The sequence below is a fragment of the Canis aureus genome, chromosome 11, assembly GCF_053574225.1.
Source record: "Canis aureus isolate CA01 chromosome 11, VMU_Caureus_v.1.0, whole genome shotgun sequence".
Classification (NCBI taxonomy): domain Eukaryota; kingdom Metazoa; phylum Chordata; class Mammalia; order Carnivora; family Canidae; genus Canis; species Canis aureus.
Window position 1 is genome coordinate 36,101,491 of NC_135621.1, and position 17,416 is coordinate 36,118,906.

The window sequence follows — 17,416 nt, forward strand, 5'->3', positions numbered from 1 at the left end:
GGGTCATGAGACTGAGCTCCATGATTGGCTCCCATGCTGTGTGGGGTCTGCTTGAGATTTTCTCTCCCTCTGCCCCTCCTGCTCATGTGCTCTCTCTCCCTAAAATAAATCTTTAATAAAACATAAAATCTTAAATAAATAAAATAAATAAAAGGAGCCAAACAGGTTGTAAGTAAAAGGATCAAAAACAGGACATACCATGTAGACCTTAACTAAAAGAAAACTGGTATACCTGTTACTGTCACACATACAAGACCTATGATAAGGATAATAATAATTTTCCTATGATAATTTTATAATGATAAAAGGTTCAATTCATCAGAAAGATATAGCAAAATTCTCAATTTTATGCACTCACTTGGTCTCGAACTATATAAAATAAAAACTGACAAAGGAAAAACAAATCCACAATGCCAGTGGGAGATTCTAACCCAATTCTCTCAATAACTGATACAATATCCAGACAAAATCATTAACAAATATGACCTACTTGACATATACAGAACACTACAACCAACAAATACAAGTTACATATTCTTTTCAAATGTACATGAACTGTTTATGAAAGCTGACCATAATGTGAATCTCAAATTTCAAAATACCAAAATTATTTTAGTATTTCTAGAAATCAATAATAAAAAAATAACTAGGAAATCCTCATATCTTTAGAAATTAAAAAATATCTTTCAAAACAACTCAAAGACCAAAAAAGAAGTCACAATAAAATTTCTTAAATATCTTGAACTAAAGGATAATGGAAATGCAACATATTGAAACATGGATACAGCAAAAAAAGTCATGCTTTGAAGGGAATATAAATGTATGTAATTAGAATATCTAAATTAATAAGTTACACAGATCCAAACATAATCAATTTCAGTTTTTAAAAACAAAAACATAACCTATCCTATCCAGTTTTTTTCAAAGTGTAATTTCTATACATTGGATTAACAAAGAAATGACCCCCAAAATATTCTAAGTAAGAAGATGCAACTACCTGTATAAAAACATTACATCTATTGGTGAGGTCTTCAGCAAATTTATCCATTTTCTGCTCTTTAGATAAAATAGATTCCATTTTCATCATCCATGAGCTCACAAAGACGTAGTAAGACTGTACATCTCTAACAAAGGAAAATATTGCAGTTACTCAGCACAGGAAAGAAAATTTACTTCCATTTCTTTGAACTGATTGGGATAAAATATTTCCTTGCAGCAGTCACCTTTCTGGTTTTCAAACTATAGACATCCTACATACATATATAATTTACTCAACAAATGTTTACAGAATGCACTGTTTCTCAGTACTAAAAACAAAAGTTAGCAGTAAACAAAATGAATAAAAATCCCTGCCATAATGAAGCTTACATTCTAGAAAGAACAGCTGTATAACAAAGAAACCAATAATTAAAATCAGTAAGACATTAGATGATATATGCTATGGAAAAAAATGCAGCAGGGAAAAGAGAGACGTGAGTGGCAGGCACAATTTTAAATACAGTGATCAAAGCAAGCTCAATGAAAAGATTATTTTGAGCCAAGATTTGAAGATGAATGAGTAATCCATGTAAATATATGAGAAGAGAATCGTAGGAAGGTAAATAACAAATGCAAAGGCTCTAAAATAGGAAGTATGTCTAGTATGTTCAAGTAATAACAAAGTCAGTTCAGCTGGAGGTCAGAGAGCAGGTAAGAGAACACAAAAGGAAATTAGAGAAGTAGAGGGTGGTGGGGAGGATTGGGAAAGGTGGAGGACATAACAGGATTTGTGTAAGACCTTGTAGCAAGGACTTCAATGAAAGTCACCAAAGGATCTGAGCAAAGTAACCTAACTCTGAAGAGGACCAATATTATCTTGACTGAAATGTTAAAAATAAACTATAAAGGGGACAAGGGTAATAGCAGGAAAACCACATAGGAAGCTACTGTGATAATGCAGAAGGAGATTACAACTTGAGCCAGAATGAGAGACAAAGTGGTCAGAATCTGAACATAAAAGCTGCATTTATAGAACGCTTACTGTATGCCAGCCACTGTTTTAAGCACAACGTAACACAAAGTAACTCATTTAGTCCTCACGTTAACCTTATGAGATAGGTATTAAGATCTCCAATTTACAGAAGAGAAAATTGATACATCAAAAAGTTACGAAATGTGCCCAAGATCATACAACTGGTACATAGCCAAACCAAGATATAAGCCCAAATCTAGGAAGCTTTCCTATATAGGAAAGACTAAATTGATAATATAATTCTCCTCTGCAGGCCAGTCACAAACACTAAATCACTCCATAAATGAATGCCAAATTGCTCAAGATGGGAACTTTTAGCCCAGAAGCTGATTAATATATGTATTTTTTATTTTACAGATTTAGTGTGAAAAAAATGAACAATTCCCCTTTGTGGGAACTAACATTACCAACTGTATTTAAAAATCTCCTTCAGGTCACCTGGGTGGCTCAGCTGGCTAAGAGGCCTGACTTGATTTCAGCTCAGGTCATGATCTCAAGGTTTTGGGATCCAGCCTGGCATCAGGCTCTGCACTCATTGGGGAGTCTGCTTGAGGATTCTCACTCCCTCTGCCTCTACCCCTACCCCTACTTGAGCTCTCACTCTCTCTAAGAGAAATAAATAAATCTCAAAAAAAAAAAAAAAAAACGAAACATCCCATTATTGCCAGTCAGAATCAGCTAGAGGATAGCTCTTAGGGCAAGAGACTGAAGAGACTCACTTGATTGAGACCAGAATCCCACACTGGTTAGTGCCAGTCATACTGCCAAACAGTCTGATAGTCTCAAGAACTCGGCCTAAAGAGGGATTACACCAAAATTTTTAATAACTGTGTTTTAAGGAGATGAAACCCTAGCATCAAATCTCAGAAAAAATTCTGCTGAGCCAGGACTCCATTAAACAAATGACACCAATAGTTGTACTTTTGGCTTTGCCTCAAATGATGCTAACATTATTTGATTTATGGGTTTTCTGACTTGTGGATTATTTGATTTAAAAGTGTGGAACACAGAGAATGAGTAAGGTACCTAGGGCAATGCCTCCACTTCTGAAGAGGCTATGATCGGTATTCAGCAGGAATAAAATATATAGGAGGGAACAGAAAGGTCATAAGCAAGGACAGAAGCAAGAGGTCTAGAGATCATGAAGCGCTCCCTGACAGTAATCAAACCATGAACATTATTGAAGGCGGCTAATACATCAGTCAAAGGCAGTCAGTTTTAGATTGGACCATGCAGGATAAAGCGGAGATTTGCTGTTAACACCACTCATCACTCCCACATCCAGACACCAATCTTCGTCTCTTGTGAATTTGTAAAAATGTAAATGCTTCAAGTTTTAAAAAGTTAATAGAGTCCAAAAATATCCAAGGGTCTGTCAGATGGCCAGCCTTATTTTAAAGTACAAACAGGAAAAAGACTAACGAAAAAAAAATCTCCTCTCTCAATATAAAACATGTAACAGTGTCAACACAGGTTTGAAATGAAGGTTCATACCTCTATCCTGAAAAGTCAGTATTTCCAGTATCAAAGTGGTGTGAATGAAAAGAAAATGCAGCAACCTAAAAACCTTGGACTTCAGTCAAGACTGACTGGGGCACTTGGACAGGTAGTCTACTGTGTAGTGTAGGAATAAGGAAACCGTCCCCCACTGCTTCTTTCTTACTTAGTTACTGAACTCAGAGTGTGACTGGAAAAAACATTAGACAAAACTCATGCTGATCACACTGTCTCTCCTCTTCTGGGTTTCATTTCAGTAGAGTGAATTTTAGGTTTCTTAAGGAGAATTCCAAGGAGAATGAAAAAGGCACTATCCCCTTTAGCTCCCTGGAGCCTGATGGTGCCTATGTATCTTTGGAATCAAAGAATATAGAAACACAAAATGTTATCATGTTGTGGGAGGAGGTGTCTTTGAAAGTCAATTTATTCAATCTTCCACCTGATAAGCCTCCCTTCCTACACCTTGGACTACTAGTCATCTACAGTCCACCTACACAGCTCTAGGGAAAGAGCACATTACCTCCCAGAGCAGTCTTCACAACCCTGTTGCAGACGCTCTACAGGATTGGTACAGGTCTGCATGCCTTCTCTGACATGTGCTTAGCTGTGTGACCTGGCAAAGTTCATTTCTCTAAGCCTCATTTTCCTTATCTAAAAATAGGATAAAAATAGTACTAAAGAGTAGCCATTAAGAGCTTGTGCTCCAGAGTTAGGACTGTTCAGCTCTGCCACCTACCAGTTGTTTAAATCTGGATAAGTTTAATCTAATCTCTGTACTTCAATTTTCTCATCTATAAAATGACCATAACAAAGTATGTGCCTCATAGGATTCTCTGATGATTAAAAAAGATGATATATGAAAAGTCGCTGGAAGAGTTTAGTTATTGGCTTACAGAAAGGACCAGGTTAATATTTAGTTGTGACCTTTATTATTTTCCACATAAGAGGACTGTTGCAAGGTTTGCATAAGACAAAGTGTAAAGCCTTTAGCATAATGCCTGCTACAAAGAGCTTGATAATGCTGGTGACTATTATTATATCATCTTCATCTTTTGGTTCTGGTTGACCTTCTGAAGCCACAGAGATCAAATCTGTTTCCTCTTCAATCAGAATGTCCTTCAAATATTTAAGGAGCTCACCACATCATTCCTCAGATTTTCCTTTTAAAGGCCAAACAATGTAGAGATTCTTCAAAGGGCATGGCTGTCAGGTCTTTGACATACCCTAATCAACATCATTTAGGGTTGCTGCATTCTGTGTTCCTCTCTATAATGTAACACCACCAAATACCAAGTATGATCTAACCAATAAAAATTCAGTGAAACTACCAATTCACATGTCCTAGATATTATAACTACCAGTTTCCATTATCCTAGTATAGTTTTAATGTAATACAAGTATGTATTGGCATTTTTAGTAACTGCATCACACTGTAAAAGAGTAAGCTTCTGATAATCAAAATATCCCTATCTTTTAATTACTGCTACTAAACCTAACCCCTGTCTCTCCATCTTATTGAATTCAATTCCTTAAATCCAAACTATGTCTTTTTCCCTTCTCAGTTTTTTAAAATGTATGAGAGAGCTCTGAAATCTCTGCTGTAATCCTGCCTGAACTAAGTAACTGTCATTTTTCAAAGATTTTAATCACAGGACTGGGAGTACTAAGAGGTGCTTTAGGGGACCTCCTATCTTCCAGACATACTCCTCCTCCCCTCACTCTGCAGTAGTGGCCCAATTTCCCCTTGATAGTCAAGATCAAAAGAAGAGGATAACTATCCCCATTTTCTTTTAATCATGTCACACACATGGGCCAGCGGCACAGTCCTGTGTCACTTCACTTAAAATCTTCATATAGGTCAACACGTAACTTTGGCAGCATACTAAAGAATGTACGGTAAATTTTTTTTTTTTTAAGATTTTATTCATTTATTCATGAGAGACACAAAGGGAGAGAGAGGCAGAGACATAGGTAGAGGGAGAAGCAGGTTCCATGCAGGGAGCCCGACGTGGGACTCGATCCCGAGAATCCAGGATCAGCCCTGGGCCAAAGGCAGGCACTAAACCGCCGAGCCACCCAGGGATCCCCTCTGTACGGTAAATTTAAATATTGAATCTAGGTGATGAGAACATGTGGGCTCACCATACTATTTTCTCTATTTTGCATATATTTGAAAATGTGCATAGGAAGACCCAGACAAAATATAAGGATGTAAATATCAGAAGAAACTAAAGTTAAGGGATGCCTGAGTGGCTCAGCGGATGAGTGTCTGCCTTTGGCTCAGGGCCTGATCCCGGGGTCCCAGGATCGAGTCCCACATCGGGCTTCCTGCATGGAGCCTGCTTCTCCCTCTGCCTGTGTCTCTGCCTCTCTCTCTCTCTCTCTCATGAATGAATGAATGAATAAATAAATGAATGAATAAATAAATAAATAAATAAATAAATAAATAAATAAATAAATAAATAAAAATATTGCAAAAAAAAAAAGAAACTAAAGTTAAAAGTGTTCTTTTAGAGAATAGTACTCAGGTATGGAGGAAAGTGGGCTGGGGACAATTATTTTTCTCTTAAACTTTTAGTACTTCTTGATTCTAAAATATATGCATACATTACTTTCATAAAAATAAAAATTAAAAAAAGGAGTGCATCAAATTAAAATCAACTCCTCCAAAAACTATCACTGAATCATGGACACACAATGTGTTTAATGTAATCAAATGACATCTACTACAAAACTTCACTTTACACAAAAAATGTATCTGATAAAAAGTTCTGTGTGTATGCATGTATGTATGCAAATACATGTATATATGAGTACATACACACACACACACCCTCCATAAAGTATAATTTTCCTAATTTTTTTAAGATTTATTTATTTATTTATGATAGAGAGAGAGGCAGAGACACAGGCAGAGGCAGAAGTAGGCTCCATGCCAGAAGCCCGACGTGGGACTCCATCCCCTGACTCCAGGATCATGCCCTGGGCCAAAGGCAGGCGCCAAACCGCTGAACCACCCAGGGATCCCTAATTTTCCTAATCTTAACTGAGTTTAAATCTAAATCATTTAAAACAAAACAAAACAAAAAATCCTAAAAAAAAATGAGACTGTCCAAATTTTTCTCTAGTAATAAATATATTTGTTCTTAAAATCAAATGTTTTCCATATATTTAGAGTCAATATAAGATCTGAGAATATAAAGTATCTGAATATTTTCATTATAGGTACTTATAAAACCTACTTGGTAAGTGATTGAGCTTTCTGCTGTAGGAAAGTATCTCTGTGAATTTTAATGGCTTGAAGACTTTTTCTGTCTAGAAGTTTGGCAGCTGCTGGTATTTTCTGGATCAAAAAATTATCAGGAAACCAAATAATATTAGCAGTTAGAGTGATGGCTGGTACCTGAAATAGTAATGTAAGGAAAGTAAATTAATAAATGTAGAATAAGCAATCAGCTGCTTATTAGTTCTACAATATGCAATAGAAGACAATTCATAATCATAAATACAATCATTATGAAACAAATTATCTTACTGTGGCACAATTAAGGCATTCCGATATCTCATGTGGAGCATGAAAATAATTTTATTCTGCCTCAGTATTAAATATACACACACGTATATACTCTTACAGATTTTTAGATAAAAATATGCAAAAAGCAAACAGAAACTTGAATCCTCATTGCTTTTACTTTTATTCTACATTAGTGAAAAAGTGAAAGACCCAAGATACTGGGTTCTCCTAGTCACGTATCACTTGATTCTACACACAAACTAAATTTTCAATTTTGAAATCAGATGTCATATCATGGAAATAGCAAAGATGTAAAACCAATTTTAATTTTTTTCTATTTCAATAATGAGAAGGAATAGCAAGAAGAGAAGAACTGAAGAAAAAGAAGAGAAAAAATAACAGTAATAGGAAGTTATTTTATAGGAAAATATCTGGAGAAACCTCCACAAACAGGTGTTTATGTGATGTGGAATTATGCAGTACCTACATTTACTATATCACTTACTTCCAGAATGCTTGGTTTTTAAAAATAAATACTATGATATTATTTTTATAATTATTACAAAATATTACAAAAATTACTATTCTTGTAGCAGAAATAAAACACATTTTAGAACATCCAATTTTATCCAAAATCTTTTTCATCTACTCAAACTGAAAAAAATAAAAGTTCCAAGTTCTTACCTTCTTACAAATATCCAATAAAGACTTATAAAACTTTTTATCAATAGTTCGAAAAATTTGAAAATGCAGTACAAAAAGTCCACAAATTCCAACATACTTGTCTCTCTGGTCAATTTCAGAAGGTTCTCCTTATAAAACAATAGCATGAGAGAAAATCAGAACAAATATACTTAAGTTCTATGTTCAAGGAAATGCAAACTTCATCAACAAAAATTTAAAAATGCCTTTTACATTACCAAGTTTGGCTTCTACATTTGTAAAAATTGAGCGAATACTATGTGCAAATTCTTCAGCAAAAGTGTTATTTTTTGACACAGATACTCCTCCATTGAGAGAGTCAAACTGCTGTTCTATACAAGCCTAAACAGGAAACATTTAAAGAGAAATTTAGACTCTCAGTAATAAACTATTAAACAGATCTACATATAGAGTGTGTGGTCTATGGCCATACCACCCTGATGGGCCTGATCTTGTCTGATCTCAGAAGCTAAATATAGAGTGTGTGATAAACTTCTACATTCATCATTTTTATTTTACTAACACTGAGGCTCAAGTTTTTACCTTAATGTCATCTACTGTCTAAATCCTTTTGAATGGAAAGTATGTATGTACTTAAATATCTGAGTACCAATTAGTGCAATAAAACTGAACCACAAATTCGGAATTTTTTTTTTAAGATTCTATTTATTCATTTGAGAGAGAGAGAGAGAACATGAACAGGGTGTGGCGAGGGGAGAAAGAGAAGTAGACTCCCCACTGAGCAGGGAGTACAACATGGGGCTCAATCCCAGGACTCAGAGATCGTGACCTGAGCCAAAGGCAGACACTTAACCATCTGAGCCACTCAGGTGACCCACAAATCCATAATTCAACATGAAGAAATATACACAGTGATATTCAATAATGTACAGAAGACATATCTGATGAAGCACTGGAAAACATGTTTTATTATTTTGCTTTGCACTTTCAAGAGTAGAATTAATTTTTCTGAATATAATTACTTTCCTACCACTTAATTATAGCATGTATAGGAACGTCTCCTGGAAGAGTACCTGGATGGCTCAGTCAGTCAAGCATCTAACTTTAGCTCATGTCATAGTATCAGGATCCTGGGTTCAAGCCCCACCCATGTCAGGCTGCACACTCAGCGGAGGGTCTGCTTGTCCCTCTCCTTTTGCCCCTCTCCTGACTCATGCTTTCTCAGATAGATAGATAGATGAGATAGATAAATAAATCAATCTTAAAAAACGTCTAGATATGGGCAGCCCGGGTGGCTCAGCAGTTTAGCACCACCTTCAGCCCAGGGTGTGATCCTGGAGACCTGGGATCGAATTCCACATCAGACTCCCTGCAATGGAGCCTGCTTCTCCCTCTGCCTGTGTCTCTGCACCCCGCCCCCTCTCTCTCTGTCTCTCATGAATAAATAAATAAAATCTTAAAAAAAAAAAAAGTCTAGATAGATAGATAAATAAATCTTAAAAAAATGTCTCCTGGAAAAAGAATCTGTAAAAATTGTGATCCTGAGCTTAACATAATGTACAGACTTGTCAAATCACTATGTTGTACACCTGAAGCTAACGTAACATTGTGTGTCAACTATACTTCAATTAAAAAACAAATTATGATCATATAAAATATGTTAAAAATAGGGGCCCCTGGGTGGCTCAGTCGGTTAAGCATCAGCCTTTGGCTAAGGTCATGGTCCCGGAAGCATCAAGCCCCATACTGAGCTCCTTGTCAGCAAGGAACCTGCCTCTCCCTCTCCCTCTGCCTGCCACTCCTCCTGCTTGTGCTTTCTGTCAAATAATAAATAATAAAATCTTTTTAAAAAATGTTAAAAGTAACCCTGAATCGATTTTAAATATAAATATACTGCAATCTCTGACAAATACTATCCAAAGTAGTGCTATCCAATAGAACTTTCTGTGATCACAGAAATGTTCTACATTTGTGCTGGTATGATAGCTAGTCACAAACTAATTGTGGCTATTTTTCCCCCAGCTTTAAGATATTATTGATATATAACATATTTAAGTTTGAGATGTACTTTGAGTTTGAAATGATTAGATTATACATGCGTTATGTGCTTTAGGTTTGAGATGATTAGATTATATGCTGCTATTAAGCACTTGAAAGTGCTATAGAAAGTGAAATTTTACTTTATTTTAATTAATTTAAACTTTAAAAAACTACTAAATGGTAGGAAGCTACCTAGACTACACAAATCCAAATCATATTCCCTGAGCCTAGGAAGAATTGTTAGGTATTGTAACAGGGATGCCTGGGTGGCTCAGTGTTGAGCATCTGCCTTCGGCCCAAGAGCATGATCCTAGAGCCCCAGGATCGAGTCCCACATCGAGCTCCCTGCATGGAGTCTGCTTCTCTCTCTGCCTATGTCTCTGCCCCTCTCTCTCTCTCATGAATAAATAAAATCTTTTAAAAAATAAATAAAAGGTATTATAACAAACTCAAATTTAGAGGCTAACAACAAACATTAACACAACTGCTTAGATCTTATTCTTTACAGTTTTATCTTTTTACATAATTAAAAAAAAAACTTCATCCCAAAACAACTCGTACTATTAATTTTGTCTGCTACTAGATACTAAAATCTGTATTTTAGTACACTAACAATGTTTTAAACCAAAGCACTTTAAAGAAAACATATTTCAACAGTATGCTATGAAAGTTGTCCTACTGTAGTTCTGAGCTGGATCAACTAATATAAGCCCATTTAGTATAGCTCGATACAGCTCTCATACCTGAAATATCATTCCATCAAGTAACTGCCCTTCTAGCTTCAGCAAGAACTTTTCAAATGGTTTTAGTTTTTCTTCTTGAATTCCAAATTTTGAAGGATTGTGATGGACAGATTTCAGTAACCTTATGGAAGATTAGGAGAAAGACCTTCAATTTTCCTTATAAAGTTCTTCAACTGAAAATTTTCCAGGAAATCAAAATTTTAGATTTGTATTTCTTGTTTAGCTCTATATATTTGAAAACCTAAATAAAAACAATACTAATATATTTAATTTTCTAATCATACCTTTTTATATCATCCTAAATTCAGGTATCTGGTACTCTCTTGATACCAGATGAACAATATAAGATGCCTCAACTTAAGTCTTAAGAATATACAATGAAATAAAAACAGGTTTCAGGAAAAGAATGGTCACTTGACTAACCCCCCCAAAAAAGCTGGTTCTAAGGTAGTCAAATTAACATTCCACTACATTTTAAGAATTAGGAGGCTCAACAAGCTCATCTGAAATTTAAAAATGGTTACCATATTCATAAAAATATTTTTCTCATAAAAATATTTGACATAAGATCCTTTTAAATACAGATCTCCAAATCTTTTAAAAGATCTGCACTATTTACATTTGTTTCTTACTAATATATTAACTCTACAAAGAGACTATTTTAAACATTTTAATTGGCTCACCTTTTATACATAGTCCAGTGCTCTTTCAATGTGACATGATTATCAACAATTTCATCCAGGGTAAGCAAAACAGTTAGCAACTCTCCCAAGTGCTCATACATAGTCTGTCAAAACACCTTTAATGATTACCATTTAATCACTAGTTACAAGTTAAGCTTCCTATGGATTTTTAAAGTTAAACACACTGAGCTAATTATTACTGAATTAAAGCAGCGGGTGAATCAGTTTATTAACGCAGATGAAACTATTAATCCTCAGATGGAACAATAAACCTTAAATAGAGAAATGCCTGCCCACTACTTCATCCTTAATCGTGATATTGCAGAACTGTTTCATTCTCCAAAGTGACCACTTAGAGAATCTGCATTTCCCCTTACTGGGAAAAACTAAAAGCTATACTGATAATAGGTCAGTAATGTCTCATCAACTTCACAAACAAAAGTGAGCAAAGGCAAAAAAAACAAAAACAACTTTAAGAGTTTTGCTATAATTGTACTCCCCAATCATATAAACTCCCCAGTAAAATGTAATAAAAATTACAGTTTTACAGATCAACTTAAATTACTTTTACCTGAAAATGAACTCCAGTTGTCTCTATAATTTTGGGTGCAATCCTGTAATAAAATAACATCCAGTTAAGAAAACAATTTGTTTTTTGACACTGTTCATTTTTATTTTAAGGAAAACACATAGCAGCAGCAGCTCTTGGAATTTTAACATGTACGTATCTTTAGTTGGCTGTCGCCACTAGAATTTATGAGACCATACTCCACTTTCCTAAAAAGAGAACTAACTTGTATATATAGAGTCAGGGTTATGCTTGCCTATAGCTAATTTAATGGGTAGGAAAATGACAATATGTGGCCCATGAATAACCCTAGCCATTTAAACCTAAAGGATAGCTTCTGGGATGGAGGTAGAGAAATAATAAAACTGATACTAATTTCTTTCTAAATAGTTAGAATTTCTCAGTTCCCAACAGGAATCTTTATCATCCTAACCCAAATTGGCACTTGGAAACTAGTCAGGTTTATTTCTGAGTCCCCATTCCTACTGAAAAACAATGCATTCAACCAACATTGTACCAAAGTCAGAAGCCCCAGGATAATTCAATTTTACTTGCTAGACATCTTCTACTCAGCAGTAAATAATTTAAGACAGTACTTGTATATCAAAGCACATATAGATATTCCATTCCACATGATAGAATATCTTAAAAGTTAAATACAAAATACAAATAAATTTCATCTTTCTTGGATAGGGGTGTGGTGCTGAGGAGTCCTCTTTGAATCACACATCAGGTACTGCAGGGGTTGGGGAGCTATGCTCTCATTTGCCCTCTGGCCATGAGAACAGCTTCAGTGAAAAAACAAAGCATAAAATAAACACCTGACTGAGAAAAACATGAGAATGAGAAACCATTAACACAGTCTTCGAGTTTATAAAGAGAGTTAAGATGCAGCCTGGTATAGTAAGAACAACAATGAATGGACTGATGATCAAAGAACAGCATCTCAATTGCTATGGAATCTTATATACCTCCTCTGGGCCTCAATTACTTCTCATAATTGAGAACCCCTTCTCATATACTTAAAGTTACTGTGAAATTATAATCCAATAGTAAATGGGAAAAATTTTAAGTATTAATCAAATATGAGATACTACTTTGCGGTCATAAGAACAGTAAGGGCTAAGAAAAGTTCCATGTGATTCTACTAGGCCAGGAACAGTCAATGTAAAGGAGAAATAAGGAGAGAGAATTTGGTACATGTTCTAATTCCATATTAGGCTTTTCCTACATAATCAAATTTAAGTAATATTGTCAACATTCTTATTCAGATAGATAACACCATGGCAGAAACTGTCTTATTAACCTATGTACTATACACATCAAGTAGTGTTTGAAACATCACAAGTGTTCAAAGGATATTGAATAAAGGAATGAAAGAATGAGTAAACAAATGAGCAAACAAGCAAAAAACTATTTCAGGTAACTAGTTTTATAGAAAAACATTCCTGGCATCTCTCTTTTAAGTGCAAAAATATTTATAAAATCCATTACTTGTTACTGATATAGAGGGCAGCCAACTGATGGACTACATTCATCACCACTTCATAGCACCTCGTAACAAAACAAGACAGTTCCTGAAATGACAAGTTGAGTATGTGTTATACAGTTGCTTTTTTAACTGTCACCATTTCTCAATTTTATGGTAACAACGTTAAACAAAACAGTTTTCAGTAAAATTTCCAGTTAACCTGCAGCCAGACAACTTCAAGAATCCTTCAAGCAATCAATTCTTAACTCCTCTCCTGCATCCCAAGGTCATTCTAATGCCCCCACAGAATTTCCTTCATCCTTCTATTTTAAGTCTCATAGTTACTCATGTTATTCTTAAATGACAGAGACCATCTTATTGCTTCCCTGAATATTCACTGCCCAGCATGGAGGCTAAATTTCAACTGCTTCTCAATAAATTTCTGTCCTAAGTGAATAAATAAATGAACATCTGAATGAAGAAGTTCAAAGACTGCCAATTTAGAAAGTAAAATAACGAGGAAAAAGGCTCTCCAGAAATCACGCTGAAATAGCTTCAAATGTTTATTATCTTTGTCCTTTTTTTAATAAAAAAGCTTGGCACACAGAAAGGGAACTATTAATTATTGCAAGAATATGTTTGTTATTAAATAACTCGCATCTAGAGGATCCCTGGGTGGCTCAGCAGTTTGGCGCCTGCCTTTGGCCCAGGGCGTGATTCTGGAGTCCCGGGATTGAGTCCCGTGTCAGGCATGGAGCCTGCTTCTCCCTCTGCCTGTGTCTCTGCCTCTCACTCTCTATGTCTATCATAAATAAGTAAATAAATAAATAAATAAATAAATCTATAAATAAATAAATAAATAAATAAATCGCATCTACCCATGTCATAAACCTTCTGAAAATTTCTTTTCAGAAGCTCTCAATGCTTAAACCTAAAAAAGGTTTGTATCCTCAAGTATTCTAAACCTGATTAAACCTGTGGCTATTCTTCTTTTTTTTTTTTTAGATTATTTATTTATTTATTCATAGAGATACAGAGAGAGGCAGAGACACAGGCAGAGGGAGAAGCAGGCTCCATGGAGGGAGCCCGATGTGGGACTCGATCCCGAGTCTCCAGGATCACACCCCAGGCTGCAGGTGGCGCTAAACCGCTGTGCCACGGGGGCTGCCCAAACCTGTGGCTATCCTAAATTTTAAGTTCTACAAGGGAAGGAAGTTCTGTTGGATTTGTGCACTGCTGCAACCCCAGCATCAAGAACAGTTCCTAACATATGGTAGGCTTATAAAACATTTACTGAAGGCTTAAAAATGGAATTTTATGCAGCTGTCAATGAGATCAAAAGACAATTTAAAATATCTGAAAATGAAAATAGATAATGCATTTCAATCTTCCTTAAATAGCTCTAGTTTTACCTTTCTTATTAAACTTCTAAAAGTTCAATAAAAGCAAAGAACAGAAAATGCAGACAAGTAGTGCAAAGCAAAAAAGCCAAAAACCTTTTACAGGTATATAACAGACTACTTACAAAAGGTAGAAACAGAATGAATTAGCCAATTAAAAGACAGAGATTTATAGATGTTCAGACTGCATAATAAAGCAAAATCCAGACACATGTGGTCCTAAAAAACACAACTAAAACATAATGATATTGAAAGACTGAAAGAATATAAAAAGATAAATCATAAAAATGTTGACTAAAATAGAGCTGGGGCAGTGACAAAATAGTTTGTTAGCATTCCTATAGCTATTATATATACATTTATATAATTATATATTATATACCTAATTATAATTTAACAAGGTCAACATATAAGATTCAATTTATAAAGAATGATTAACAATTCTAAATTTGTATGCACCAAATAGAGTATCTTGAAAATAAGAAATCCAAATTTGAGAAAACCAGAGGGAGAAACTGACATATTCACTGGAACCCCGCAAATGACATTTCTTAGACTCCTACCAGGAGGCTTTTCTGTTAGGTTCTGCCAACAGGTGGCACTAAAAGGACACTAGAAGGCAGGAAAAGGACCTTTCCACTTGCTTTTTTAATCAACAAAATCCAGGCAAGAGCAGTTCACCCAGCTATGGCAGTTTGCTCCAGCCTCCTTTTCTTTCACCACTCCAGAACCAACTTCATATTGTCCTCTCAGAGGTACCCGTCAGTCAGGCAGCACTGCCTCCTTCATAGGTATCAGCACTAACTCCGCAATGCTTCTGCTCTAAGCTCCCAGATTCTGGCAACCCCAATCCTTTTTTCCCTTGATGTAAAGGTGGTGTCTGCTTCCTCTGGATGACCTCACTATTCTCTTTTCTTTTAGCCCTCCAACTATTATATAACCAATTTTCTATATCAAATCTCCTCTTTTGAAACCTAACACATACCATAAGAGAAATCCAGTTCAACAAAATGCTCTCAATTACAACAAGGAGACAAAAAACGTAGTAAAGATATAAATGAATTGAATCTATTAGAGTATGCTTGATTCAATGAAATACATCAAATCTTAAACGTAATAATCAGAAGGCAGGTGGGATTAGGGGTGTTTTTTCCTTATCTCCAATTTTTGCCTTTGTCATATAGTACTAGCATTGCTTTTATAATGGAGAGAGAAGAGGAAGTTATCTCAATTTTTTGATAAAATTAAACCAAAGACCTAGAATAACTAAAACCCTGCAGTGATGAAAACATCTGGTTTATTCTGATCTGACTGAAACATCTGGTAAAAGCATCAAGATCTACTTTTTAAAACTTCATCACAGCTTAATCATTTCCACTAACAATTTTTTCTGACATAAATTATCTTTTCCTACCTGGTACAAAGTTTAAATTCTTTTAAAAGGTATGGTGACAAACCATCACAAATGAAATTATTTAAAAAGAAAAAAATTACTTTGTTTTCTTATTTCCATAAAATGCTATGAAAATCTTTCAGGGTTATGACCTCTTTAACTATAATCCAGTGCCAACTATCTTACTCTCAAAATACATATTCTTAGCATTTGAAGGTTTCAGAATTTTTTTTTTTTAAAGATTTGTTTAGAGAGCACGCACAAGCACATGAGAGCGTGCTAGTGGGTGGGCAGAGGGAGAGAGAGAAGCAGACTCCTGCTGAGAAGGGAGTCCATGGGTGGGGTGGGGGTGGGATGGAGCTTGATCCCAGGACTCTGGGATCATGACCTGAGCAGATGGCAGATCCTTAACCAACTGAGCCACCCAGGTGCCCCTCAGAAATCTTTTTTGATTGGGTATAATTTACCCAAACTTTTCAAAAAAAAATTAAAATGAAAAATCAGTTACCTGTAAGAATGAAATAAATCTTCCCATTTGAATTTGGCAATCACCTTCCACCATGCTGGAATCTGTAGCTTTAAAAAGCAACATGAAGAACCATATTTTGACTTTCTAATTTAAACTTAGTCAAAACCCAAAATGAAAAATAAATATAATTTTTATTCATTAGTATATCTTCTAATCTGCATAGTATTGAAAAAAGAATTTTTATACTGAAAAGAAACTGAGACAATCATTAACCATTCAATTAAAAGTAACCATCTGTTTCACTATTTAATGAATTCAAGGAAAAGCCTTGGAGTAACATAAAAATTACAGATTTTAGAGAATTTGCTATTGCTTCATCACTCAGGTTTTTTCCACCTGCTTATCAAACAAGTAAACCAACAGAAAAATTTGAATGCCTATTTTCTCACAGTAATACATATATAATCATGGTAGTGCTAGAATTGTCAACTTTCATTCATTTCAATCTTAAAAAAGGCATCATGACACTACAATGTAAAACTTTAAAACTTACCTCCTTCTCCATAAAACAAGAGACCATTATAAAATTTAGTTTCAGCCTGTTTAAAAAAAATTTAAAATAATTTTAAAGGTTGCTATTTTGTTTTTAAATTGCTAGGCTCTCTTGTTATCCATATTTAACAATTAGAAGACTATATCACATATACAAATTCATTTAAATTCAGAAACTGCTTACAAAACAGGTAAATTCCAATTATCTTTAGAGTACCAAAGATATTACTGATACTCAAAGTTATTTCTTAATTTCTTTACCCCCGTTTTGTCTTTTCTGAGCATTCTAATTGTCCTATATCCTCCCACATACTATCAAAAAGGTACAGAAAAAAGAGGAAGTTTACCAACTTCTACCAGTTTTAATGACCCATGGGCAAGAAAATGCAAAACATATTAAAAATTCAAAGCT

The 17,416-nt window shown here is 34.9% G+C and overlaps 1 protein-coding gene across 1 annotated transcript in view; it reads right to left on the reverse strand.

Moving 5' to 3' along the window:
- The window catches only part of WASHC4 (WASH complex subunit 4), a 53,925-nt gene that overhangs the window by 31,999 nt on the left and 4,510 nt on the right, over positions 1-17,416 (reverse strand). The window contains exons 5-14 of the mRNA XM_077914789.1: positions 17,006-17,051; positions 16,492-16,559; positions 13,214-13,296; positions 11,723-11,765; positions 11,152-11,255; positions 10,469-10,589; positions 7,943-8,066; positions 7,707-7,834; positions 6,751-6,911; positions 998-1,124 (exon numbers count right to left, since the gene is read on the reverse strand). Coding sequence (XP_077770915.1) covers positions 998-1,124; positions 6,751-6,911; positions 7,707-7,834; positions 7,943-8,066; positions 10,469-10,589; positions 11,152-11,255; positions 11,723-11,765; positions 13,214-13,296; positions 16,492-16,559; positions 17,006-17,051 — 1,005 coding nt within the window. The remainder of the gene's footprint in view (positions 1-997; positions 1,125-6,750; positions 6,912-7,706; positions 7,835-7,942; positions 8,067-10,468; positions 10,590-11,151; positions 11,256-11,722; positions 11,766-13,213; positions 13,297-16,491; positions 16,560-17,005; positions 17,052-17,416) is intronic.